Source organism: Bubalus bubalis, chromosome 15 (genome assembly GCF_019923935.1).
Source record: "Bubalus bubalis isolate 160015118507 breed Murrah chromosome 15, NDDB_SH_1, whole genome shotgun sequence".
Taxonomy (NCBI): Eukaryota; Metazoa; Chordata; class Mammalia; order Artiodactyla; family Bovidae; genus Bubalus; species Bubalus bubalis.
In genome coordinates this window covers 49,639,325-49,666,059 of record NC_059171.1, presented here as the reverse complement: position 1 = coordinate 49,666,059, position 26,735 = coordinate 49,639,325, and the positions used below count along the sequence as shown (strand labels likewise).

At 36.8% G+C, this 26,735-nt stretch overlaps 1 protein-coding gene across 6 annotated transcripts in view; it reads left to right on the top strand.

Moving 5' to 3' along the window:
- The window catches only part of C15H8orf34 (chromosome 15 C8orf34 homolog), a 354,610-nt gene that overhangs the window by 104,403 nt on the left and 223,472 nt on the right, over positions 1-26,735 (top strand). For all 6 annotated transcript variants that reach the window (XM_025265285.3, XM_025265284.3, XM_044928702.2 and 3 more), the window contains 2 exons: positions 16,270-16,442; positions 22,725-22,891. In XM_025265285.3, the coding sequence (XP_025121070.3) occupies positions 16,270-16,442; positions 22,725-22,891 (340 nt within the window). The remainder of the gene's footprint in view (positions 1-16,269; positions 16,443-22,724; positions 22,892-26,735) is intronic.

Genomic DNA, 26,735 nt, shown 5'->3' with positions numbered 1-26,735 from the left:
CATTTCTTTTCCATGGCGATGGTCTTGATCCCTGCCTCCTGTACAATGTCACGAACCTCTGTCCATAGTTCATCAGGCACTCTGTCTATCAGATCTAGTCCCTTAAATCTGTTTCTCATTCCCACTGTATAATCATAAGGGATTTGATTTATGTCATACCTGAATGGTCTAGTGGTTTTCCCTACTTTCTTAAATTTAAGTCTGAATTTGGCAATAAGGAGTTCATGATCTGAGCCATAGTCAGCTCCCAGTCTTGTTTTTGCTGACTGTATAGAGCTTCTCCATCTCTGGCTGCAAAGAATATAATCAGTCTGATTTCAGTGTTGACCATCTGGTGATGTCCATGTGTAGAGTCTTCTCTTGTGTTGTTGGAAGAGGGTGTTTGCTATGACCAGTGCGTTCTCTTGGCAAAACTCTATTAGCTTTTGCCCTGCTTCATTCCGTACTCCAAGGCCAAATTTGCCTGTTACTCCAGGTGTTTCTTGACTTCTTATTTTTGCATTCCAGTCCCCTATAATGAAAAGGACATTTTTTGGGGGTGTTAGTTCAATAATAGACTATATGTTAATAATTATAATTTACAAAAGCAATAAAGTTAGTATCCTTCTATTCCAAGTAAGATTATACCTTTTGAGTTTGGTACCAAAAACATATTTCTGATTCTCTAAATAAATGAATTTGTGAATGTACTTTTAAATATGGATTTACTTTGATAAATCATAATATTTTTTTTAATTAATGAATTTATTTTAATTGGAGGCTAATTACTTTACAATATTATAGTGGTTTTTGCCATACATTGACATGAATCAGCCATGGGTGTACATGTGTCCCCCATCCTGAACCTCTCTCCCCATTCCATCGCTCAGGGTTGGCCCAGTGCCCTGTCCCTGAGCGCCCTGTCTTATGCATCAAACCCGGACTGGCGATCTATTTCACATATGATAAACCATCATAATATTTTAAAATCATTAAAATTTCAATCTGTACTAATTCTGTGCAAAACTCAGTCTTGACTGTATGCCATTGTTGTTGTTGAAGTTGCCAAGTCATGTCCAACTCCTTGCGACCCCATGGACTGCAGCACACCAGGCTTCCCTGCCTTTCACTATCTCCCAGAGTTTGCTCATACTCATGTCCATTGAGTTGATGATGTCATCCTACCATATTATCATCTCTCGACCCCTTCTCCTCCTGCCCTCAATCTTTTGTAGCATCAGGGACTTTTTCAGTGAGTTGGCTCTTTGCATCAGATGGCCAAAGTATTGAAGCTTCCGCTTCACAGTCAGTCCTTCCAATGAATATTCAGGGCTGATTTCCTTGAGGATTGACTGGTTTGATCACCATAGCAGGTAGAATAAGTAACAGATGAGGTCTCCTGGCTTTGTCCTGCTTTTCTAGGCCTCCTCTGTCCATCACTGTTATTTGCCCCAGCGGGTTCCCATCTTATACAGTGACTTAGCTTATAATTTGCAGAAATTTAATAATCTCTATCTTGTATTTATTTTTGTCTTTATTCTAAGTACAAAGACATAATTATCACTGTTTCTGGGTTCATTTGCTCCCTCCAGTATGTTCTACAAAGCCGTAGCTGCCTGAACCCTAATTAGCTTGAATACTTGCTTGGACTTTGGCCTTCCCTTTTTTCCCTGGGCTCTCTGACTTGCAGCCTGGTTGCTTTCTACATTAACCTATCTTTGGTGAGCTAAAGAACATACTAATTATTCTTTGAACTGAAAATGGATTTCGGCCTCACTGGATAAAATTGTGGAAGCCTTGACACTTATTTAAATATCCTCCTCGGGATGCATCCTCCCCTCCTCTCACCTCTCTTCAAAGCACTAGCTTGGGAGAGTTTCCATTTAAATAAGTCGCATAACACTGCACATTTTTACTACTTACCTAATGTTCCTGTTATTGAAGACTTCATGGAAATTTTATTATTTTTCATTTTTATTCTGGAAGATGCCAACAATTATCATAAATAAGCTTTTATTGAAAAAAATTATGTCAATGCAAAAATATTGCTCTTACTTTCACACCTGATATTTAGGAGTACGAGGTCACGCAGAAGGTGCACAGGCTTATAGGACCGAAGCCAGGATCCTTTGCCTAGAAAAAAACCCCTGGATGAGAGAGAGAGAGAGAGAGAGAAAGAGAGAGCCTGCCTCATGGCGCCCTCTGCTGGCCATGAAGCTCACAGTCCTGCATTTTTCTCAATAAGAAAAAGTGCATCTCTGGCGATATAAAACAGCAGTCAAAAAAAGGCTCACCATGTGTTGAGCTAGTACCTATTTCTTTAATATAGTAGTAGAAATCAATACATATTCTTCCTTGCAATCTACCATTAAAATTTTTGGGGGTTCACTTAAGGTATATTTTTCTTAACTTTTATAAAATACTGATCTTTTACTATTATATTCTAACTCCATTATAATTTCATGAAATTATTTTTTCTGTGACTTTTAAATTTAGTTTATGAATTCTGATGAAGGTAATAAGAGTTATTAATTTTACTTAAAATGGAAAGTAAAACAGAAGCTAATATTATTTGTAAGACCTTTAAAAAAATAAAGGTCTTATTTGTTAGTCTTTCCCTTCTCTTTTTTTAGTCACTGTATTGGTTTTCTATTGCTGTTGTAACAAATTGAAATAACACAAATTTATTATCCTACAATTCTGTAGTTTAAAGGGTAAGCATGAGTCTTCTGGGCTAAAATCAGGTGTAACAGGGCTTTATTCTTTCCTGAAGTTCTAGGGAAAATCTGTTACCTTGCCTTTTCCAGCTTCTAAAGGCTGCTACAGTCCTGGTGCATGATCCCTTTTCTACATCTTTAAAACCAGCAATGTCTCATCTCTCTCTAACTGCATCCAGGAAAAGCTGTTCACTTTTCTGGAATCCTGTGATTAGTCTGGGGCCATCCAGCTAATCTTAATAATTTCACCTTTATCTCAGTTTTAACCTTAATCACGCAAAGCCCCTTTTGCCATGTAATGCACGGTGTTCACAGTTTTGAGGATTAGCATGTGGATGTCTTTGGGAAGCCATTATTTTGCTTACCTGGCCACCACTCCAAGTTCAGATTTCATGTTGTCTTTGTTCAGTCACTCAATCGTGTCTGACTCTTTGTGCCTCCATGGACTGCAGCACGCCAGGCTTCTCTGTCCTTCACTGTCTCCTGGAGTTTGCTCAAACCCGTGTCCATCAAGTCGGTGATGCCATCCAACCATCTCATCCTCTGTCGCCCCCTTCTCCTCCTGCCTTCAGTCTTTCCCAGCATCAGGATCTTTTCCAGTGAGTCAGCTCTTTGCATCAGGTGACCAAAGTATTGGAGCTTCAGCTTCAGCATCAGTCCTTCCAGTGAATATTCAGGGTTGATTTCCTTTAGGATTGACTGATTTGATCTCCTTGCTGTCCGAAGGACTCTCAAGAATCTTCTCTAGCATCACAGTTTGAAATCAATTCTTTGGTGCTCAGCCTTCTTTATCTATATGAAAGATACCTTTCATATTTTTATCTTATTCTTTAGGTTCCTACCATTCTAATTCACCCTTCAAAATGCCATAGAGTACACTTGGCTGATGCCTTCTCAGTTACCCTTTTGTAGGGCAGTATGACCATTCTTCAACTCCTGTGAAAGTTGGATGTTTGTGGACTCACCCTCCTCCAGAGAATTGTTTCAACTCATAGGGGGCCATCCTGCCCAGAGATGCTTGGATTGGTGTCACCAATGACTAACCAAAATGAGACTCTGAGTTTTCATTTACATGACAGAGCTTCCTGTGGGATCAGCCTGAGAGTAGACTTTAGCTGGATGAGCTGAATGCTTATCTTTGCTTAGCTTCTTCCCATCTTCTGCTTCTTTCACTGTGTTACAAGCTTCACTTAAGAGACTCCCATCAGTAAGTCACTTGCTTATTATCTGGTTTTAGGGAACCCTACCTAGGGAATCCTGCTAAAAAAATTTTCAGTGACTCCCTGCTATTTAACAGGTTAAGTCCAACTTCCTAAGACTAGAATGAACAGACTATTTTGTCATTCAAATCTGTATCTTCTGCTTTATTTCCTTTTTTTTCCTCTACTCAGAATCTGAGCTGTGCTGAAAAAGTAATACTGTGCGGCAGCTAGGCTCTAGTATTTTGAAATCATATATTTTATATATTTCTACATTTCTGCTGATTGTCATCCCCTCCCCTTTTTCCAACTGTTTTCTATCCTTCAAGCTCAGGTTTTCAGTGTCTAAAAAACTGTATATGCACAGTTGTTGTTTGAGCAAATGATCCTACTTCTAGAAGTCTATTCCAAGGACACACTGGCAAAGCTATAGAAAGACCAATGTGCTTGACTATTCATTGTTGTGATATTGTAATAGAAAAAGAGTTAAAATAACTAAATGTTCATTAAAAGAAGAGTAAGGGATAAATTATAGTACATCTACTATAGAGTACTGTACAGCTATAAAAATGAAAGAATATCTCTGTAGATACATAGAACAATCCCCAGGATATACTGTTGAATAAAAAAGGCAAGGATAAATGTGTTTATAGTGTGGTACCATTTATCTAAGTAAGTGTAATGGAACTGTGGATATGTGTTTACTTACATTAAAGCCAAAATAACAATGGCAGAACCTGCCATATTGTAAAACACACACACACACACACACACAATTACTTTTTAAATGTTACCAATGGGAGAAGGGAAGGAAGAGAAAATGAAAGTGATGCAGATAGAGAGTAGAGGTTAGGGATAGAATCTTGACTTCTTCGAACTTTGTGTGTATGAGACTTTGGAACCATTTAAATATTTTATATATAATTTTTGGGAAACACTGTTAACTCTTACAACAGTGATTTCTAACAGATGAGCCCAAACAGTATGGCAAAACACACTCAGGTGAATTACTCCAAGTCTTTGTAAACTAGTGATTTGATTTTTCTCTGGTGGGATACACCCAAAGGACAGAGGGAACAACATCAGCTCTTAACCTGTTTTTAATGACTGTGTTGTTAGTGGCAGTTTTGGTATTATTATAAAAAGGCTGTTGTGTGTGCTTTGTGTGATATAGCAAAGAATTAATTATGTTGATATTCTTAAGAACCAGAATATTTGGCATAGGGGAAAAATACAAATATAAGATCAATAAGTTTAAGTGAAAAGCCTATATCCTGCTTTGAATGAAAACTATCATTGTGAACTCATAATTTTTTTTTTAATTTTAAACACAAAAGTACAATCTCTACAGGTAGTGAACATAGCTAGAGTCTAGGGATTCTTTCTTTTTTTCTCAACTTTTCTGTAAGGCTGAATTATTTAAGTTTAAAACATAGACATTTCTTAGATCTGTCCACTGTTACCAACACCAAAACAGCGAGTACCCCAAGTATGCAGATTCTAGTCTTAAAATATATTTTCAACTAAAAAGAATCAGAGTCTCTTGGAATAATGGTTGAGTCTAGGTCAAGAGCAGATGGTATTTACAAAATGAGCCTAAAATGCCTTATGCCAGAAGGCAAGAACTATGAAAGATCACTAGGGTTGTGTCAGAAGAGCTCAGGAGCCAGCTTCAGAAGTCTTCTACTGGAAAGAGTTGAGAAAATTTGAACATGAATAAGAATAATAATTGCAGTGTAATGAATTATACCTAATACCTTAAGATGCATACGTTTATCCAAAAAATTATTAATGTTTAATAAAGTAAACCATCAGGCTTTAATAGGTTAAACCTGCAGGAGACGTGGTTTGATCCCTGGGTTGGGAAGATCCCCTGCAGGAGGGCATGGCAACCCATTCCAGTGTTCTTGCCTGGAGAATCCCATGGACAGAGGAGCATGGTGGGCTACAGTTCAAAGGGTTGCAAAGAGTTGGATATAACTGAGCACTCAGGCATATGCACAGGGAATGAAAGTTACTGTTTTTAAAACTGGTAGAAGTCAAGGAAAATAATTAGATTTTTCATCCTCCTTTTTATATAAATCGTACTTCAGTGTAACCTAATATTTGATGACAGGAAGTTTCTGTCTACAGAAGTATTCCAGCCAATAAGTGATTATGGATTTGTAAAATTAGACAGTCACCATTTGGCAATGCCTATTGAATTAATGGATCTAAGCAGTAATTATCAATGCTGCCCAAATCATTAAAGAAGACAGTCTTATGTGCCTCCAGATAAAACTAACCATTCTCTCTGAAGAAGTATTGGCAAAAACAAAAACCACAGCAAAACAACTTTATCCCGAACTAACTACTAATTTACAGAAATTACAAAGGGCACAGGAACATTTTAAACCACATCACAGGGAGGCAAAGGGGAAAATCTAGACTGTGGAAAACTCAAAGGACAAACAACTCAGGTTTTTGAACAGTAACAGCAATGACAAAATTACAAGAGAGAAAATGAGGCAGAGGAAGAGAATAGAGAGATTAAAAGAGACATAAAAGACTGTTGATCAGTCAGTCTTGCTTAGAGTCAGATTTGTGCAAACAAACTGAGATAATCAGGAAAATTTGATAGCTAAATAGATATTTGATACTAAAACATTCTCACTTTGTATTTAGGTATGATGATGGTATTTGTTTACAAAAAAGCACTCTTTTTAGAGATTACATACTGAACTATTTACAAATGATGTGATGTCTGGTGAATGGAATTTTCTTCAAAGTGATTTGAGCAAAAAAGGGGTGATGTGGAAGGCATGTGGGTAGAGATGAGGGTAAAGTGAGTTTCCTCGTGAGTTGATAATTGAGGAAAATGTGTGTGAATACAAAGGAGTTTGTTTTACTCTTCCTTCTCCTTTTGTATTAGTGTGAAAAATTCCATAATAAAGAGTAAAATTTTTAGATCATGGGTAGGAAGGTGCAGAAGATAGTGAAGGAAAGGAGGAGAGAATATTCAGCGCCTGTTAGCATTAGCAGGCATGCTCGGTGTTTTTGATATGTTATTAAATCTAGTTCTTGTATCAGTCTGATGAAGTGGTTATGCTTTTCTTGGCTTACAGATAAGGAGACTGAAGCTAGTATGATTAAGTGATTTGCTGCAAGTCTCAGAATTAGTACTGGTTCTTCATCTGTCTGATTCCAAACCCATGCTTGTCCCTTGCACTATGTACCATGTACTCCACTTTAAGAGAAAAATCTGAAAGTGAGTTTAATTCATTATTTGAACAACTTTATTGAGAGAAAATTCACATAAAATCTTCCCCTTTAATATGTATAGTTTAGTGGGTTTTAGTATATTCAAAGAGTTGTGTAACCATTTTGTTGTTAGCGTTTAGTCAGTAAGTCATGTCCAACTCTTTTGCAACCCCAGGGACTGTAGCTCACCAGGCTCCTCTGTCCATGCGATTTTCCAGGAAAGAATACTGGAGTGGGTTGCCGTTTCATACTCCAGGGGATCTTGCTGACCCAGGGATCCAACCTGTGCCTCTTGTATCTCCTGCATTGGCAGACGGACCACTACTACAACTTAAATTTAGAACATTTTCATCATCCCAAGAAATCCCATCTCTACTCCCCATTCCTCCTAATCCCTTAGCCTAAAACAACCACTACTTTGCCTTCTGTCTCTTTAAATTTGCCATACTAGAAATTTCATTCAAATGCAGTCATAAAATATGTGATCTTTTTTCACTATCTTCTATCATTTAGCATAATGTTTTCAAGCTTCATTAATGATGTGGCATATATCAGTACTTCTTTTTATTGCTGAAAAATATTTTGTGGTATAAATATACTATGAGTGCTCAGTCACTAGTCCTGTCCAACTCTTTGAGACCCTTTGGACTGTAGCCTGCCAGGCTCCTCTGTCCATGGGATTTTTCAGGCAAGAACACTGGAGTGGGTTGCCATGTCCTCCCCAAAGGGATCTTCCTGACCCAGGGACTGAACCTGAATCTCTTGGGTCTCCTCTGTTGCAGATGGATTCTTTACCTCTGAGCCATGGGAGAAGCCCAATAGATATACCACGTTTTGTTTATTCATTCATCAATTTGTGGACCTTTGAGTTGTTCTGCTTGTCAGCCATTAAGAAGGATGTTTGTAGGAACATTCCTGCACAAGTTTTGTGTGGATATGTTTTTAAAATTTCTCTTGTATATGTAGGGAATGAAAATGCTAAAACATAACTCACTCTGTGTTTAACTTGTTGAGGAATTATCACTGTTTCGCATAGTGGCAGTACCACTTTACATTCCAGCCAGCAAGTATTAAGGTTCAAATTTCTCCATATTCTTGCTGACACTTGTTGTTTATCTTAAATTATAGCCATCCTTCTGATGTAAAGTATCAATATTATTTTACTGTGGTTTTGATTTACATTGTCCTAAAGACGCTTACTCCTTGGAAGGAAAGTTATGACCAACCTAGATAGCATATTCAAAAGCAGAGACATTACTTTGCCAACAAAGGTTCGTCTAGTCAAGGCTATGGTTTTTCCTGTGGTCATGTATGGATGTGAGAGTTGGACTGTGAAGAAGGCTGAGCGCTGAAAAATTGATGCTTTTGAACTGTGGTGTTGGAGAAGACTCTTGAGAGTCCCTTGGACTGCAAGGAGATCCAACCAGTCCGTTCTGAAGGAGATCAGCCCTGGGATTTCTTTGGAAGGAATGATGCTAAAGCTGAAACTCCAGTACTTAGGCCACCTCATGCGAAGAGTTGACTCATTGGAAAAGACTCTGATGCTGGGAGGGATTGGGGGCAAGAGGAGAAGGGGACGACAGAGGATGAGATGGCTGGATGGCATCACTGACTCGATGGCCGTGAGTCTCAGTGAACTCCGGGATGGACAGGGTGGCCTGGAGTGCTGCGATTCATGGGGTCGCAAAGAGTTGGACACGACTGAGCGACTGATCTGATCTGAATGACTAACAATGTTGGTAATGCATTATTGAAACATTGAATCATACATTACCTTAATTTTCTCATTCTTTTATTCACTCTACAAATGTATATCAAATACTTTCTATTAATATATGCCAGACCTTGGAGAAGAAATGACAATTCACCTTTTGTAGGTGAAGGCAAGAATGTTAGTAGCTGATGGGTTTGGTGATAAGAAAATGAACAAATCCTCTGCTGATTGCTTTCATTTTCTCACTGAGATAAGCAACATGATCAGTTGAGAATCAGGAGAGAGACAGGAGATATTGTAATTAAGGAATAAAAATGTATCTGAACTGAAAGGGAAAAACACAACTAATTGAACTTCAATTAATCTTGCAGTATGGCACATGCATTTTTAAAATGTGTTGTTAAAGGATAATTGCTTTACAGAATTTTGTTGGTTTCTGCCAAACATCAACGTGAATCAGCCATAGGTATACATATGTCCCCTCCCTCTTGACTCTCCCTCCCATCTCCCTGCCCATCGCATACCTCTAGATTGTCACAGAGCCCACGTTTGAGTTCTCTGAGTCATATAGCAAATTCCCATTGGCTATCTGTTTTACATATGGTAATGTAAGTTTCCATGTTACTCTCTCCATACATCTCACCCTCTCCTTCCTGCCCCTGCTCCATGTCTATAAGTCTGTTCTCTATGTCTCTCTCCCTTGCTGCCCTGCAAATAATATCATCAGTACCATCTTTCTAGAGTCCTAATGCATATATATACATTAGTATATGATTTTTATCTTTCTCTTTCTGACTTACTTCACTCTGTAAAATAGGCTTCAGGTTCATCCACCTCAGTAGAAATGACTCAAATGCATTCCTTTTTATGGCTGAATAATATTCCTTTGTATATATGTACCACAGCTTCTTTATCCATTCATCTGTCTATGGACATCTAGATCGCTTCTATGTCCTAGCTATTGTAAATAGTGCTGCAGTGAACATTGAGGTACATGTGTATTTTTCATTTTTGGTTTCCTCAGGGTATATGCCTAGTAGTGGGGTTTCTGGGTCATATGGTGGTTTTATTCCTAGTTTTTTAAGGAGTCTCCACACTGTTTTCTATAGTGGCTGCATCAATCTACATTCCCACTAACAGTGACACATGCATTTTTAACTTTATTAGTAATACAGAATTTCTCTCAAGAGATTTTGAGAGAAACAACAGTTTGTTATAATATATTTTGCTCCTGATCCTTGCCAACACTGGCTATCGTCAAGTATTTTAATGAAAGTTTTTTCTCATGGATTCAGTTATTGCTTGTAATACTTAATTTCCAGTAAGATTGAATGCCTGCTTTTCTCTTTTGCTCATTTTTATTGCCCACTTATTTTTTCCTTTAGATTTGTGTGAGTTTATTATATATTTTGGACATCAACTCTTGTTGGTCTGGTGTGTCTCAAATACCTTCTTAAATTTTTAGGCTTGTCATCACTTTTTAAATAGTGGCTTCTATTAACAGGCATTTTTAACATTAACTTATCATGTTTTGTTTAAGAAATCTTTTCTACTTAACATCATAAAAGTATTACTTTTTATTTTCTATTGAGGATTCTGTTTTTTATCTTTAATCTACTTGAAATTTTTTTTAATATTGTAAGAAGTTGGAACATATTTTCCCCTATATGCATAATAAATTTCTTGTAACCATTTATTGAAAAGTTCATTTGTCCATAAATGTGCATGCTTCTGTTACTTACCTTGTTTCTGGACATTCAATTTTCCTCTTTGGTCCATTTGCTTATATTTGCTACTCTATTGGGTTTGGAGTCACTTTGTATTTTAGATTAGTATGAGAGAATTGACATCTTTACATTTTTGAGTCTTTCTACTCATGAACAAGGCATGTTTCCATTTAATTAAATATTGTAGTGTTTTGTGAAAAAGTCATATAATATATTCAAAAAGAGCAGGCAGATTTTTGTTAAATTGATTCCTAAGTACTTTGTGTTCTTGATTACGATTGTAAATGGTATCTGTTTTACAAGTTACATTTTAAAACTTGTTGGCATATAGGAATGAAAATTATTTTTCTAGTTTTATCTTAAATTTAGTAAACTTGCTAAACTCATTAATTTGTAACTTGTTTCTGAATTCTCTTGATTTTTCTATATAAAAAATATATGTGAATGATAATAGTTTTGTTTCTTCTTTTCAATTAAGTGATGAGATTACTTTGGGATAACCACACTGAATACTTTCTGTTAGAAAATAGAAATAATGAGAAGTTTATAGAAGTGAGTGGTTCATCAGTCAGCTCAGTTCAGTTGCTCAGCGTGTCCAACTCTTTGCAACCCCATGAATCACAGCATGCCAGGCCTCCCTGTCCATTGACAACTTCTGGAGTTCACTCAAACGCATGTCCATTGAGTCAGTGATGCCATCCAGCCATCTCATCCTCTGTCGTCCCCTTCTCCTCCTGCCCCCAATCCCTCCCAGCATCAGGGTCTTTTCCAATGAGTCAACTCTTCGCATGAGGTGGCCAAAGTATTGGAGTTTTAGCTTTAGCATCAGTCCTTCCAATGAACACCCAGGACTGATCTCCTTCAGAATGGACTGGTTGGACCATCCAAGGGACTCTCAAGAGTCTTCTCCAACACCACAGTTCAAAAGCATCAATTCTTCGGCGCTCAGCTTTCTTCACAGTCCAAGTCTCACATCCATACATGACCACTGGAAAAACCATAGCCTTGACTAGACAGACCTTTGTTGGCAAAGTAATGTCTCTGTTTTTGAATATGCTAGCTAGGTTGGTCATAACTTTCCTTCCAAGGAGGAAACATCTTTTAATTTCATGGCTGCAGTCACCATCTGCAGTGGTTTTGGAGCCCAATAAAATAAAGTCTGACACTGTTTCCTCTGTTTCTAGCAGCTCTCAAATCCTGCTGGACAGATGTTATCAGGTCTTTCTGTCCAAGGTGTTGGGAGGTGTTCCTTAATTGGGCCCTAGTTCTATTCCCTGGGAGTCCCCATCCATTGTTTTCCATATCTTGTGGCTTCACCGTCTGGACGTTTCTTTCTTTCTTTCTTTTTTAACCTTTTGGCTACTTCTGAAGAAAGCATTGGAACGGATTCCTTTGAGTAACTTCTTCAACTTTCTGACTTTGTGTAGAGAAAATGGAGTTGCTAAGGGCTATTTATTATTTATTGAATAGTCTCAGTCCTTTTTACTTCAGTTGCCTTTGCCAACTACCTCAAATAATTTTTGTGTTTCCTGGGTATTTGATTCAGAGATTAAGTTAACATTTCAAAGTTGCACAGGCCAAAACTGATTCTGAAGCTGTAAATATATTTATGGATTTTTTTTTCCCTAAAACATGTCTTTCCTTAATCCTCTTAGTGCAAATATAGGCTTAACATTTAATAGTATTACTGTTAATTTTCTATTTTTTTTTTTAATTTTTAAACTTTACAAAATTGTATTAGTTTTGCCAAATATCAAAATGAATCCGCCACAGGTATACATGTGTTCCTTCAAATGATATTAAATTGTGGCAGATAAATATGCCTTTTCAGTAATTGCAAGTCATTAATTTGATTGCATGAGTTCACAGCTGAAAGCTTTGATTTACTAGCTTTGGGAATATAAATACAGAAGGGTATCAGATCAGTTTCTATGTTATGCAAACACTAAAAATTATTTGCTACATTTTCATGAAGTTTGGGGACTCAAAATCAAGATATCTAACTATTTTCTGTCACTTATTATCACTTGGATAAATGTTCACTAAATATGTCTAAATCATATTTCACATGTTTTTGGTGTGTATTGGTATATTAATTAATACTACATTGTATATATTTTAAATTGTATTTGTATAATATTTGGGGGAATTGTAAAGATTCAGTTGATCAGATCTAAATTTTAAGGAATTGTTCGAGACTCTTGTAATATTGCAAATTATAAGCTTGTTTCTCAATTTAAGATATTTTAAAATATATTTTTCCTTATTATAAGTACATATTTATCATTAAATATTGAAAAGACATGCAAATGCCAAAAGAAGAATTAAGAATTACCTGTAGTCCCTTCATTCAGATAAAACCATTAAATTTTGGTGTTACCATTGTGTTTTCCAGTAAATCAAACAGTGTCTGGCACATAGTAAATCATAATAAATATAAAAGAATGGATAAATGAAGGAGTTAGTCTATGAATGATGCATTGATGTTTTATAGTAGAAACCCTGAGAGGTTTTGATTATCGTTTTTTTATTGAAAGTGCCTGACTTTAAGCTTTGATTGCTGAGGCATCTACCTCAAAGCTGGTGTCCATGGAGTTTCCCAGGCAAGAATACTGTGGTTGGTTGCCATTTCTTTCTCCAGGGGATCTTTTCAACCTAGGGATTAAACCCAGGTCTCCTGAATTGCAGGCAGATTCTTTACTGACTGAGCTGCCAAGGATGCCTACTTCAAACGTAGCTATCACTAATAAACATATTTCATAGATCCAGGTCCCACCCCCACCTTGTAGTTCCTTTGTCTTAGAGATGTTAGTTGATTTTAATAACCTGATGATTCATTTTTTTTTTCCAACTGGCCACTTAGTTTTTCTCTTCCCACTTTACATTTCTACTCTCTCTTTTAAATTTGCCAGTGAAGAATGAGCCCATAAAAACCCATAGCCCCCACCTTTAACCCCAGTAAAAGCAGAAACCCAGGCCCATGCTTGCTCTCTTTTGCTCTCCCTCTGTGTGGTATCAGGTATACTGTGTAATTCGAGATTCTGTAAGTCATCAGTTCAGTTCAGTCGCTCAGTCGTGTCTGACTCTTTGTGACCCCATGGACTGCAGCATGCCAGGCTTCCCTGTCCATCACAAACTACCGGAACTTGCTCAAACTCATGTCTGTCGAGTCGGTGATGCCATCCAACCATCTCATCATCTGTCGTCCCCTTCGCTTCCTGCCTTCAATCTTTCTCAGCATTGGAGTCTTTTCCAGTGAGTCAGTTCTCTGCATCAGCTGGCCAAAGTATTGGAGTTTCAGCTTCAGCATCAGTCCTGCCAATGAATATTCAGGACTGACTTCCTTTAGGATGGACTGGTTGGATCTCCTTGAGTCCAAGGGACTCTCAAGAGTCTTCTCTAACACCACAGTTCAAAAGCATCAATTCTTCAGTGCTCAGTTTTCTTTATGGCCTAACTCTCATATCCGTACATTACCACTAGAAAAACCATAGCTTTGACTAGACAGACCTTTGTCGGCAAAGTAATGTCTCTGCTTTTTAATATGCTGTCTAGGTTGGTCATAGCTTTTTTCCAAGGAGCAAGCGTCTTTTAATTTCATGTCTGCGGTCACCATCTTCAGGGATTTTGGAGTCTCCCAAAATAAAGTCTGTCACTGTTTCCATTGTTTCCCCATCTATTTGCCATGAAGTGATAGGACCAGATGACATGATCTTAGTTTTTTGAATGTTGAATTTAAGCCACCTTTTTCACGCTCCTCTTTGACTTTCATCAAAGAGGCGCTTTAGTTCTTCTTCACTTTCTGCCATAAGGGTGGTGTCCTTTGTGTATCTGAGGTTATTGATATTTCTCCCAGCAATCTTGATTCCAGCTTGTGCTTTATCCACCCTGGCATTTCACATAATGTACTCTGCCTATAAGTTTAATAAGCAGCATGACAATGTACAGCCTATTTGTACTCCTTTCGCAATTGGAACCAGTCTGTTGTTCCATGTCCAGTTCTAACTGTTGCTTCTTGACCTGCATACCAATTTCTCAGGAGGCAGGTAAGATGATCTGGTATTCCATCTCTTGAAGAATTTCCTACAGTTTGTTGTGTTCTACACAGTCAAAGTCTTTGGCGTAGTCAATAAAACACAAGTAGATGTTTTTCTGGAACTCTCTTGCTTTTTCTATGATGCAGTGGATGTTGGCAATTTGATCTCTGGTTCTTCTGTGTTTTCTAAATCTGGCTTGAACATGTGGAAGTTCATGGTTCACATACTGTTGAAGCCTGGCTTGGAGAATTTTGAACATTCCTTTGCTAGCATGTGAGATGAGTGCAATTGTGTGGTAGTTTGAACGTTCTTTGGCATTGCCCTTCTTTGGGATTGGAATGAAAACTGACCTTTTCCAGTCCTGTGGCCACTGCTGGGTTTTCCAGATTTGCTGGAATATTGAGTGCAGCACTTTCACAGCATCATTTTTTAGGATTTGAAATAGCTCAACTGGAATGCCATCACCTCCACTAGCTTTGTTCATAGTGATGCTTCGTAAAGCCACACAAAAATGCTTCTGTAAGTCATAAACCTTTATTTTTTCAAGTTGCCCGCTGATTATTGCTGGAGTGTCTTGCACTTATACTAAGAACCACAAGGGCTGGTTCAATAACAGTGTTAGTTATTGGTAGGCTGAAACTGGCACATGAAGATATACCCATATGAATTTTTTAAACACAAGTTAGATCTTATAATAGGTATTGCTTTTTAATCTACTTTGTTTCCATACTAAGGTATCCCTAGCAGTTGCATGTCTTTGGTGTTCATTTTAAAGTATTAAACGATGTAAATATTTAAAATATCATTTTAAGAGTCCCATCATATCCTAGCTTATGAAAAATGATCGCATTAGCATTTTTTAAAATTAGCATAGCATGCCTGTCATTGATACTGCTCTGCTTCCAACCTGTACTGGATTTCTCTAAGTGTTAGTCACTCTGTTGTGGCTGACTCCGTGACGCTATGAACTGTGGCCCACCAGGCTCCTCTCTGTTCATGAGATTCTCCAGGCAAGAATACTGGAGTGGGTTGCCATTTCCTTTTCCAAGGGATCTTCCCAACCCAGGGATTGAACCCAGGTCTCCTGCATTGCAGGCAGATTCTTTACCGTCTGAGCCACCAGGGAAGCCCCTGGATTTCTAGAAGTCCAAAATGCTTTGCATTTGGAGGCAATGTATCCTTCTAACCCTATCTCTCCTGAACTTTGTTCTCTGACTCCACCTCAATTTCTTCCACATTTGAGAAATTATGTATCATTTTCTAACAACACCAAGCTCTTTCACTATGTGGGCCTTCCCATACACTCCTCCTTGTGTTGCAAATGCTAATCCTCCCCTCTTCCATCTTGAGAACAAACACACAGCCTAAGAAATCCAAATCAAAAAAAAAAAAAAAAAAAAAAGAAATCCAAATCAAAGATTTCATTCCTGGATCCTTTACCAAAAACGGCCTTCATGAGTGGGCACCAATCCTATAGAGGAAGTCATCTGTAGAGATGGAAAGAACTGAACTTTTATGTCATTTCAGAAGGAAAGGAAACAAAAGGAACATTTTGATTTGAGGAAGCAGTTTAAAATCTAAACAAGAATATTTCCCTATCACCCTTTTCATGGCAATATGTTATCTAAGGCACAGAAATTCTTTTCTTCTCTTCAGGAAACCATGGCATTTAGTTCTTCTCTTCTGAGACCTCGTGTGATTGGAGAGTGGATTGGTCGAGAAGAGAATGATGCTGACCCACTGGCCGCTGAAATGCTGCAGCCCCCCATTCCCAGAAGTAAAAACGAACAATGGGAAAATGAAGACAGCAGCGCGAGCCCTGCAGGAAGGTGAGATGAGATGTCTTCTAAGATCCTAAACACTTTCATCATTTCAGACAAACGGGAAATCACATGCATGATTTTGATGAGATAACTCTTAGCAATTTTATATAGAATATTATATCACATATAAGATAAAAATTAATTTATATCTTTTAAAATTAGAGTTTTCTCAGATTTGCTTTAAGATTTGGTTTTGATTTTTTGCTTTACATCTAGCAAGCTTATCATTTCTTTGCTACCAAAACCAAATAGAAAAATAATTACAAGGACATAAACTGTCAGTCAAGACCTACTGTAATATGGACAAGACCGGCTTATTATTAATTAGGGTGAGGGTTAAGATTGGAGAGGGAAGACTTCTGATTTACCAGAGAGATCTAGTTATTCAGCAAGAAGAAAACTATTAAATATATGTTAGTCTATGGTGGTTTAGTTGCTAAGTTGTGTCCAACTCTTGCTACCCCATGGACTGTAGCCCACCAGGCTCTTCTGTCCATGGGATTTTCCAGGTAAGAATACTGGAGTGGGTGGTCATTTCCTTCTCCAGGGGATCTTCCTGACCCTGGGATTGAACCCAAGTATGAAAGACTATACAAGGTAGAATTAGATGGAATATGTATAGAGAAACCTTGGTTTAGAACCATTTGAGTTTAGAGTTGATAACTATGAATGAATATAATTATTTACATTCTCTACAGTTTAACTTTAGAAATGATTTTGAAACTATTATAATTTGTGAATTTGAAAGTCCCTGATTTATTTCACTCAATCCTATGATGCTCAAAATGGTTTCAGAAGATTTGCCCTAAGTTTCCATGTACAGGTGCTCATGCATGCTAAGTTGCTTCAATGTGTCTGACTCTTTGAGATGCTCTGGACTATAGCCCTCTGTCCATGGGATTCTCCAGGCAAGAATACTGGAGTGGGTTGCCATTTCTTTCTCCAGGGGATCTTTCTGACCCAGCCATTGAAGTTGCATCTTTTTATGTCTCCTGCATTGGAAAGCAGTTCTTTACTACTGAGAAGCCCCCTCTCTATACTAGTAGAAGTCAGATGATTTTGAAAAGTCTAGATAATATTTTTTAGAAAAAGTGTATTCAGTATAACTATTTCTTGTAGTACTAACTGCAGTGAGTAAAATTTGAAATGAACATGAAAACTTCTATGAGGAAGTTGGAGTGAAAAGGCATTATCAAGGCATGGCTTATACAAGGTTGAGAAAAAATGCTCATGGACTGAAATGTGATGGGAACTTAAACTTTCTGTGAGTGTTGCTAGCTGAGCGCCACAGAAGAGTTTTTCCTGTGCATAGCATAGCCACAGTAACTTCGTGTTTCCTGCATTAAATTTAGCAGCAACCAATAACCATTCTTTCTCAAGGAGAAAATTGTATTTTCTACAATGTAATAGCTTTCAGGGTTTTTTTACTTTAACTTATCACTTGGTTAGAGGGAAGGAAATTCGGAATACTCGTTTAATGTGCTTCAGGCATATAGAAAATTGATTCTGTTTCCATGAAAAATAACTTTTAAATTATTTAAATAGTTGAAGTGTACTGTATAAGGAGAAGAAAACCATTTCTAAAAATCCATTTACCCTCTTTCGTGAAATGTCAGATCAATTTCACCTGTCAATGAGGGTAATTTTATTTTTAACACTAGACATATGAAACACACTAGACCTTTATCTTTATTCATTGCTAGATCTTTAGTTCTTAAATATAAAATAGAGAAATGTCAGTTTTCATTGTGCTTTCATTTAGTCATAATAATAAATAGGAGCTATTTACTGCAAATGTTAGCCCTTCTATTTTCTTCCTAGCTTCAGTGAGCTTTTATTTCCTCTTGAATATCCAATAAAGGAGACTTTCTCTTCCAATCCTACTAATATCCACTACCCAGAAAACTCAGTCCATGGAGCTCTCGCTCAAATATTTGTTTTGAAAGCTTGTTTTCACTTTTATTTTTCTCTATCTTTAAATAATGAGTTGCTATATTACCTCTATCTTTAAATAATGAGTTGATATATTACCTTTGAAATGAAGGAAGTGGTGAAAATCCTGCTCAGATGCCCCATTAGAGAAAAAAGAAGGCATGCTTTCTGAACTAAATTTAAAGAGTAGCAATCAAGTTATGGGTGAGAAACTATATTCCATCATCTAATACAAAACCAAGATTTCTGAATTTATGCCAGGAGCTCACACAGCACTAAATTTGACTTGAATGAATAAAAACAGATTGGGGAGCAATTTCCTAGGGACTCAAGAGTCTGTTGCTAGAGTATTAGCTTTTGCCCTTGAATAGTAATGACCTTGTTTTATAACGTAGCAGTCTTTAAAATTAGCAGATTAATTACATTCTAGACTCCTGAAAGGGAAGACTTAATTTTTAAGGATGACTTCTGTTTTTCTCTCCCCCACTGGACCTCCTACATTGTCATTGTCAGTAGACATCTGCTATGTGAGTAAAGGAGGCACAGAAGACTGTGAGCAGACATCTAATAAATAAAAGTTATTTATACGAAGGGTTGTTCATAGTCTATCTTAACATTTTATCCTTTTTCCTATTATGGATTCCCCTCCTGTTAATTGCTCAGGTCTTATTTGAATGGTTGTTATTACAACACCCAATCTTTAGTACATCGCTAATTTTCCCTCTCATTCAGAACAATACAGACATAATAGGTTGGACTTTCATCATTAGATTAGATAGGATTAAATAAATTGTGCAGTAAACCATTAAGAGTCTTATGAATAGACTCTTACCCCCCATATTTTCCTGGAACTTTTAAAAAATGATACACTTTGCCTGAACTTTTTCCTTAGGTCCTACAAATACAGCATTGTGTGAAGAGGGTAAACAACTTTAGTATACATAGCTGTCATCTGAAAGGTTAAGTGCTGGTTAAAATGAAGGCAATTATGAGGGCAATATAGAGAAACTAATAAAATAAGACAAGACAATGTAGTTGTTAATTGTTAAGAGAGTTTAAGAAAGTAAAGCATCTGAACAAGAAAACAGAAGGAGGAGTCATAAGAGAAAGGCGAATGCGTTAGGGAACGATTGCATGCTTTCTATGATTGTCATGTGCTGCCATCTGACATTGGTTGCTGTGGCTTGTCTAGGTGTTTAGTGGGAAGCATGTATATTCATTGCACATTTAGAGTGATTAAAAATAATCACACATTGATAATATAAATGTAAATAAAAATTGAGTTAATAAACCTATATACTTATATTTTGAGCCATCTTAATTAGAATTTTCAATAGCTGATAATAGATTTCCTAAAATTACTTGCTAAATTATAATTGAATTTTTAAATAGGCTTATCAAGCCTTGAAAGCCTAATGAAGCTCCTCTAAGATGAACCACTTTATTAAAGTAAGAATAACATCAATAAATATTATAGATCTTGTAAATTGACTTTATTCATTGAGAGCATTGTTATCAGATGTAAGTATGCCATAAAATGAATAGAAAATTTTATGACCTGGAAATATATATTAAATATTGAAAGCTAAATTCACTTCCCACAAGCAGTGCTCCTTTTCATTAAAGCTCATAATTGCTTCTGATATATCTGCTAACAAACCCTAGAAATGTTCCCCTCCTGTTAGAGCTCTTCTGCTGGCAGCTAGAAAGAAACAACAAACAAGCAAATATATTAATTTATGCCATAAATTCAAGTAGTGATAAGAGGTATGATGGAAAATAAACCAGAACAAGAAAGAAGAAAATGGATGGAGGGCACTTTAAAAAAAAAAAGAAGTCAAGAATAAAGAAAGAATCATAAAATTGTCTAATTTTGGCTGTTGTGGGCATGTTAGAAAATATATAATACATGTGGCAGAGACCATATCAAACTTAGTAATTTCTTTGCTATTCTCGAATATTCTCCCTTGCAGATTTTTAGCATAAAGAATATTGATTAATCAAAAGTGATTTTGCCAAAATAATTAAAAAACAAATCTTAAAAATATCTAAAATATACAAAAATCGCACTTTATAACTCACAAATTTCTCTTTAAAACCAAAAAAGTATATAACTATCATATATTTCAGAATGTCGATGAGGTAATTTTAATATATTAAAATTTTGCTCTCATTTATTTAAGAATGTATTCATTTATTTAGTCAGGAAATACTTACCCTGAGTCAAATAGTCACTTTATGAAACACATTGCTAGTTGTCTTTGGACTCAGACTCAGATGGACTCGTTATTAGACAGCTTTTTGGAGTCAATCTATGTCTCGTTCTGGTAGCACACCACCATCTTCATGACCAAATCATGTATTTTAATGAGACTAAAGAAAACACTTGCGTCACCGTTCATGAAATGGTCTTGGTCATTGTCAGCTGATGAATGGGAGTTACACGTTTGTCATCTGCTGCTTGTTCCTCATTATTTACATTCCAATCTATTCGTTCGTTTTTCTTTTGTTTCACTACCTATCTTTCCATTTCCCTGGATTCTCACATCTCTCAAGTTGGAGGACTCATATTACGTCTACTTAAATTAATTCATATTTTATTAGAAAATATGAGATTCAAAAAGAAAGTGTGAATTTGTTAAATATTTATTGAGCATTACTTAGCACAAGGGAATGTGCTAGGTACTGGGCGAGACCAATATGGAAACAAAAACTGTGACTCCAAGTATTGGGTTGACCAGAAAGTTTGTACAGATTTTCCCATAAGATGTTATGGAAAAGCAATACTTGCTTTAAAGTGAGGAGAATGGCAAGGACATATGTCTTATTTCTGCAGCTCAGTGCACACAATACCTGGTACATAGCAAGCAGTTAATGTCTTGCTAAATAAATTATAAAAATATCACATTTAGACATATAAAGAAAAAAAAGAGGTCTTTTGCATAAATCAAAATGCAGCAATTAAGGGTAAAACTTTTTGTGATCTCTTCAACAACTTGGGCCTTAATACAAAGAGAACCTGTTAATTTCTGATTAAGAGTCAAGACAAAGGGCACAGATTTTCCAACTAAGCTTCAGTAGTGAACTAAACAAGCTTAGCAGATAGCTCAAGAGAGGAATCATCCAGTTTTCCTACAAAAGAGACCATGCAGGGTGAGAAAAGTCTAACCCTTACCAACCTGTGTTCATAATCAGAATGTGAAATAGAAGGGAGCAAGGTCAGACCCCCTGAAAGAGTGGGGCCAGGAGGAGGAGAGCAGATATCAAAATCCAGACCATTCAGTGGGAGGAGGTAGAGGGGACGGCCACTTTCAATTGTCCTTTTCCAGGTGATCCTTGTTTAGAACTTGTGTTAGACCAAAGCAAAGTGGAGTCCTGAAGTATATTAATAGGCTTTCCCACATGGCTCAGTGGTAAAGCGGAGAAGGCAATGGCACCCCACTCAAGCACTCTTGCTTGGAAAATCCCATGGATGGAGGAGCTTGGTAGGCTCCAGTCCATGGGGTTGCTGAGAGTCGGACACGACTGAGCGACTTCACTTTCACTTTTCACTTTTCACACATTGGAGAAGGAAATGGCAGCCCACTCCAGTGTTCTTGCCTGGAGAATCCCCAGGACGGGGGAGCCTGGTGGGCTGCCATCTCTGGGGTTGCACAGAGTCAGACACGACTGAAGCAACTTAGTAGCAGCAGCAGTAGTGGTAAAGAATCTGCCTGCCAGTGCAGGAGACACAAGAGATACAGGTTTGATCCCTGGGTTGGGAAGATGCCCTGTAGGAGGAAATGGCAACCCACTCTGGTATTCTTGCCTGGAAAATTCCATGGAGAGGGTAGCCTGGTCGTCCATGAGGTCACAAAAAAATGGACATGACTTACTGACTAAACAACAACAACAATATATATAGTCATTATACATTTAGAGTTTTTATTAGAAAATCTACAAATAAATTTTCACTAGATTATTTTGCTAATATATGCTAAAGCTGAAACTCCAGTACTTTGGCCACCTCATGCAAAGAGTTGACTCATTGGAAAAGACTCTGATGCTGGGAGGGATTGGGGGCAGGAAGAAAAGGGGATGACAGAGGATGAGATGGCTGGATGGCATCACCGACTCGATGGATGTGAGTCTGAGTGAACTCTGGGAGTTGGTGATGGACAGGGAGGCCTGGTGTGTTGCAATTCATGGGGTCGCAAAGAGTCGGACACGACTGAGTGACTGAACTGAACTGAACTGATGCATAGATTTGCAAAGCAAAATAATCTAGTGAAAATTTGTTTGTATATTTTCTTTAGTTACCACAGCTAACTGATAATGTCATCATCATTGAAAATTCACACTAAACTATTTCTTCAGCTTAAAGGTGGAGCTCAAGACTAAAGGACTAAAACAGCAGCAACAGCAACACAAGAAACTTCTGGCAGCCATGCTTTCTCAAGATTCTTTTGAGTCTGTCCATAGTCCCACCCCATCTGTAACAGAAGAAGATATTGATAATGAAGATGATGCAATGGAATTGCTGGGTAATTTTAAAAATTAATAATTTCTCTTTTTCTTCTCTGGCATTGTAAAAGTGTGTAGTCATTTAGAGATTTTAAAGGTTTTGAGTGGTTTTGTCATAGGGGAAAGAAACTATTTAACACACACTTTTCATTAGACTTTCATGGAGTTGCATGTGAGAATTAAGTTGAAATCAACTCGGCATGTAAAATATTTATTAGACTATATTTTGTGCTTTGTATAGGCAGCACTTACCTTCTCCCTGCTTAATCAGTCTTTATTCTCTGTGCAATTGTGATACAAATTCAGGTCTATCTGTTTTATTCTCTAATTATTACTGCCTTGGTGACATCTTCTATCTATACAATATATCCAGAGTACCTATTTCAGAGTTCATTCGAAGCTGTCTCGCTATTGTTTCAAAGATGTTTTAGAAAGAGCAAGTTAAACTTAAAGGGGCAGAAAGTAAATTAATGTTTGTATGTCTTCCATAAATGACAGGAAAGTTTGCAGAGATTTCAGTGTTTTTATAATCTTATTACTTTTATGGAAACCTTATTGATGTATATATAGGAAGTCCTTTTGTATCTTTTAATGAAGTAGATGTCTATTTTTGTTTCATCAGAAATCTCTGGATAGTAGTTTGTTTTTTAATTGAAATTCCTTTTGTAAAACCATATTTTCAAAGAAAGAAATGAAATTTTATTTCAGAGTGAATGATCCACATATAAAACAGAGTTTTTATTTCAGTGATGTTATCTATTCTAAATAATTAGGACCATTTTCAAATATTTTGTAACATTATACTAGGAAATGAAAAAATGATAAAGATCATATGAATTTTTCAAATAAGTTTTACATATAGAAAAAGGACCCCCAGAAATATACAGATTTTTTTCTAAACTAGTTTCGTGGGTATTAAGTGTTTAGGCAAGTAAAATATATTATTATAATAAATGATATAGGTCTCCAAGGATAGGCTTACAAAGTGTTATTTAGTTAGTGATGGCAGGTTCACTGATGTCTGATGTTATAATAACTGCATTCATTCCAAAATTGAGAAGACTGTGTCATGGCATTTTCGCTTCATGCTGTCCATCTTTTTTTTTTTTTTTTTAAAGAACTGTTAAGTTTCATTGTATTTTTTAAGGGATCTCATCTCCCACCAGATGTGCCAGATGCGGTGGCTGTACCTTCATCCAACTTCCATTCAGCAAACGTTTACTGAATGCTAGGCACTGGGCTTAGTCCTGGGGATGTAAAAATAATTGTGGTTTCTGTGTATGTTCCAGTGTTCAAAATGAAAGTACAGATACATCACTCAGTTTTCACTACAGGTGCTAATTTGGTTAAGCATAGAGTTGTACACAGGAATAGCATCCATTGCGGAAGTAGGGGCTGGTGATCAAGGAATGCTTTCTAGAGAAACTTGTTCCTCTGCTAAGTCCCGGAGGATAGGTGGACGGAATTTGGCAGGCAGAGTGTGGTCCTGACCCTTGCAGCTTTGCTGATGCAGGAATGGATTCTTGTTGTGCTCCATGACACTGCCTATATGTTGCTCTTCTGCCCTCATCAGTAGCAGTGAAGGGGGCAAGTCTGGAATAGTGACTGTTCATGGATGTGGCCTGTGTGACATCAGTGTTGATGTATCGGTACATGGATAATCGGTTGTACAGATATCCTTCTGTCTCATCCCTTTCCTTTAAATGACAGCTCATGGTCAGTTGATACCCATATGAAGGCAGTTTTACTCTTTCTTGCAGAGAGTATCTTTTGAAAAAATCCAGGCATTCTCTGAATCGCTTTGAGATTCCTTAGAACCTCAGGAATGTCTTATCAGAGTGGTTGTTGTTCAGTTGCTCAGTCATGTCTGACTCTTTGCAACCCCATGCACTGTAGCCCACCAGTCTCCTCTGTACAGGGGATTTCCCAGGCAAGAATACTGCAGTGGCTTAGGAACTCATCTTCAGTAACACCAAGGGATTCTTTAAGGAGACTCAGGCATCCACTCAGTATTGGCATCCCTATATCTCAGCTCTGCTGTTCTGAGGTTTCCAGTCTCCCAAGATGAAGACCAAAGGATTGGGTTTTGGAGACTTCCTAATGTGAGCAATTAATAGCTGGGTCTCAGTTTTTTTTGTTTTTTTTTTTTCATTCAGACACTTTAGCCTGTGGTCTGAACAAATTTAAGAATGAGAGGTAGTTGGAGGTTTGGACTTTTCTCCTTGTGAAGTCTGCATATGTCAGCACAGGCAGATGGTGGTTTACTAACGCTTGTCTCTAGGTTATGAGATTTCTCTGCGATAATATAGAATATTCCAGGCACACTTGGATGTCCCCTTAAATAATGCCATATACAACCCTGTTGCCTAGCTGTCTCAGTGAACAAAGGTCATAATACAGAAAACTCTATCAGCAAATTATTGTGCCCAGAGACTTCATCAATTAAGTAAAATGTTCTTTGAATATGAAATATATTTGTCTCTAAGGCCCTAATATTCCTACTCATTAATATTATTCTATTATTTAGAAATATTTATTTAAAATGTAGACTCAAAGTTTTTTTCAAAGTAGTATATGTAAGTTCATGAATTATAATGTTAGTTATGCCTTTAACTAATGTAGTGAATGGCTCATCTCTTACATGAAATCAAACAGATGTCCATGAATAATTTCAGTTAGTGAAGGAGCTAAGAATTTTTCAGCCATGATATAGTATTAGATGAATATGTGAAGTACAGGTATGAAATAAAATGGTTATTAAGTTACTCAATTTTAAGAACTGTATCTTCAGTAGGTTTGTGCATTCCATCATTGGATTTTAAATCCTACACCAATCAATTGATGCAACATTCCTAAATCAATGTAGAAACTCTATAATATCTATCTTCCTAGTACTTTTAATATTAGATTTGCATCTTGTTGTTTATTATTAAAGAATTTTGAGATAATCATTTTGAAACTCTGATTCTAGAAAAACATAAGTGAAGTGATTGTACATATTTGAGGAAAATATAAATACCAAGTTCTTGAACTTATTTGAAATCGAATTTTAGCATGTGAAATCATTGTAAACTGCAACAGAGACATCTGGTATTTAAAATATCTTTTTGAATCTAAAACATTGTTTAGAATGAATTTACTATAGCTTATGTGTTTTAAAGGTTTAACTTGTGATTGTTAACTATACTGTAATTGGCTGAAAGTTTTATTTATTATGCATGGGAAGCAGTCTATACACTTTGTGCCCTGATAAATAAGTAAAAAACATAATTATTAGTTAACGTTAATATAAGAGAAGATTATTTCTAAGTAAAAACTTGTTGGTTTGAAGGGAAAAAACTTTGAATTAGTAGAACTTATTAAGAGTAAAATTATCGGCCCTTGTTTTGTTTGTTAAGGAATCTAGTATTATTAATATATGCTAATATTTAATTCTTCACAGTTGTGTATTTGTGAATTTCTTTTCTAAGTATACTAGACAAGTGAAAATATTATAATACAATATCTATAATTTTAAGTAGATTATTTTCTATAATTACTTAAAATGCTATTTAAAAACTCATGATATAAAAGTAGCTTTTAGTATGGAATTAAGATATACACATGTGTGTGCTCAGCTGTGTCCGACTCTTTGCCACCCTATGCTCTGTAGCCCACTAGACTCCTCTGTCCTTGGGGTTTTCTCAGCAAGAATACTGGAGTGGGTTGCCATTACCTCCTTCAAGAGCTCTTTCTGACCCAGAGACCAAACCCATGTCTCTTGTGTTTCCTGCATTGGCAGGTGGATTCTTTACCACTATGCCACCTGGAAAGCCTGGAATCAATATATAGCAGAGAATAAAATATCCAAACTTGTGAAATTTT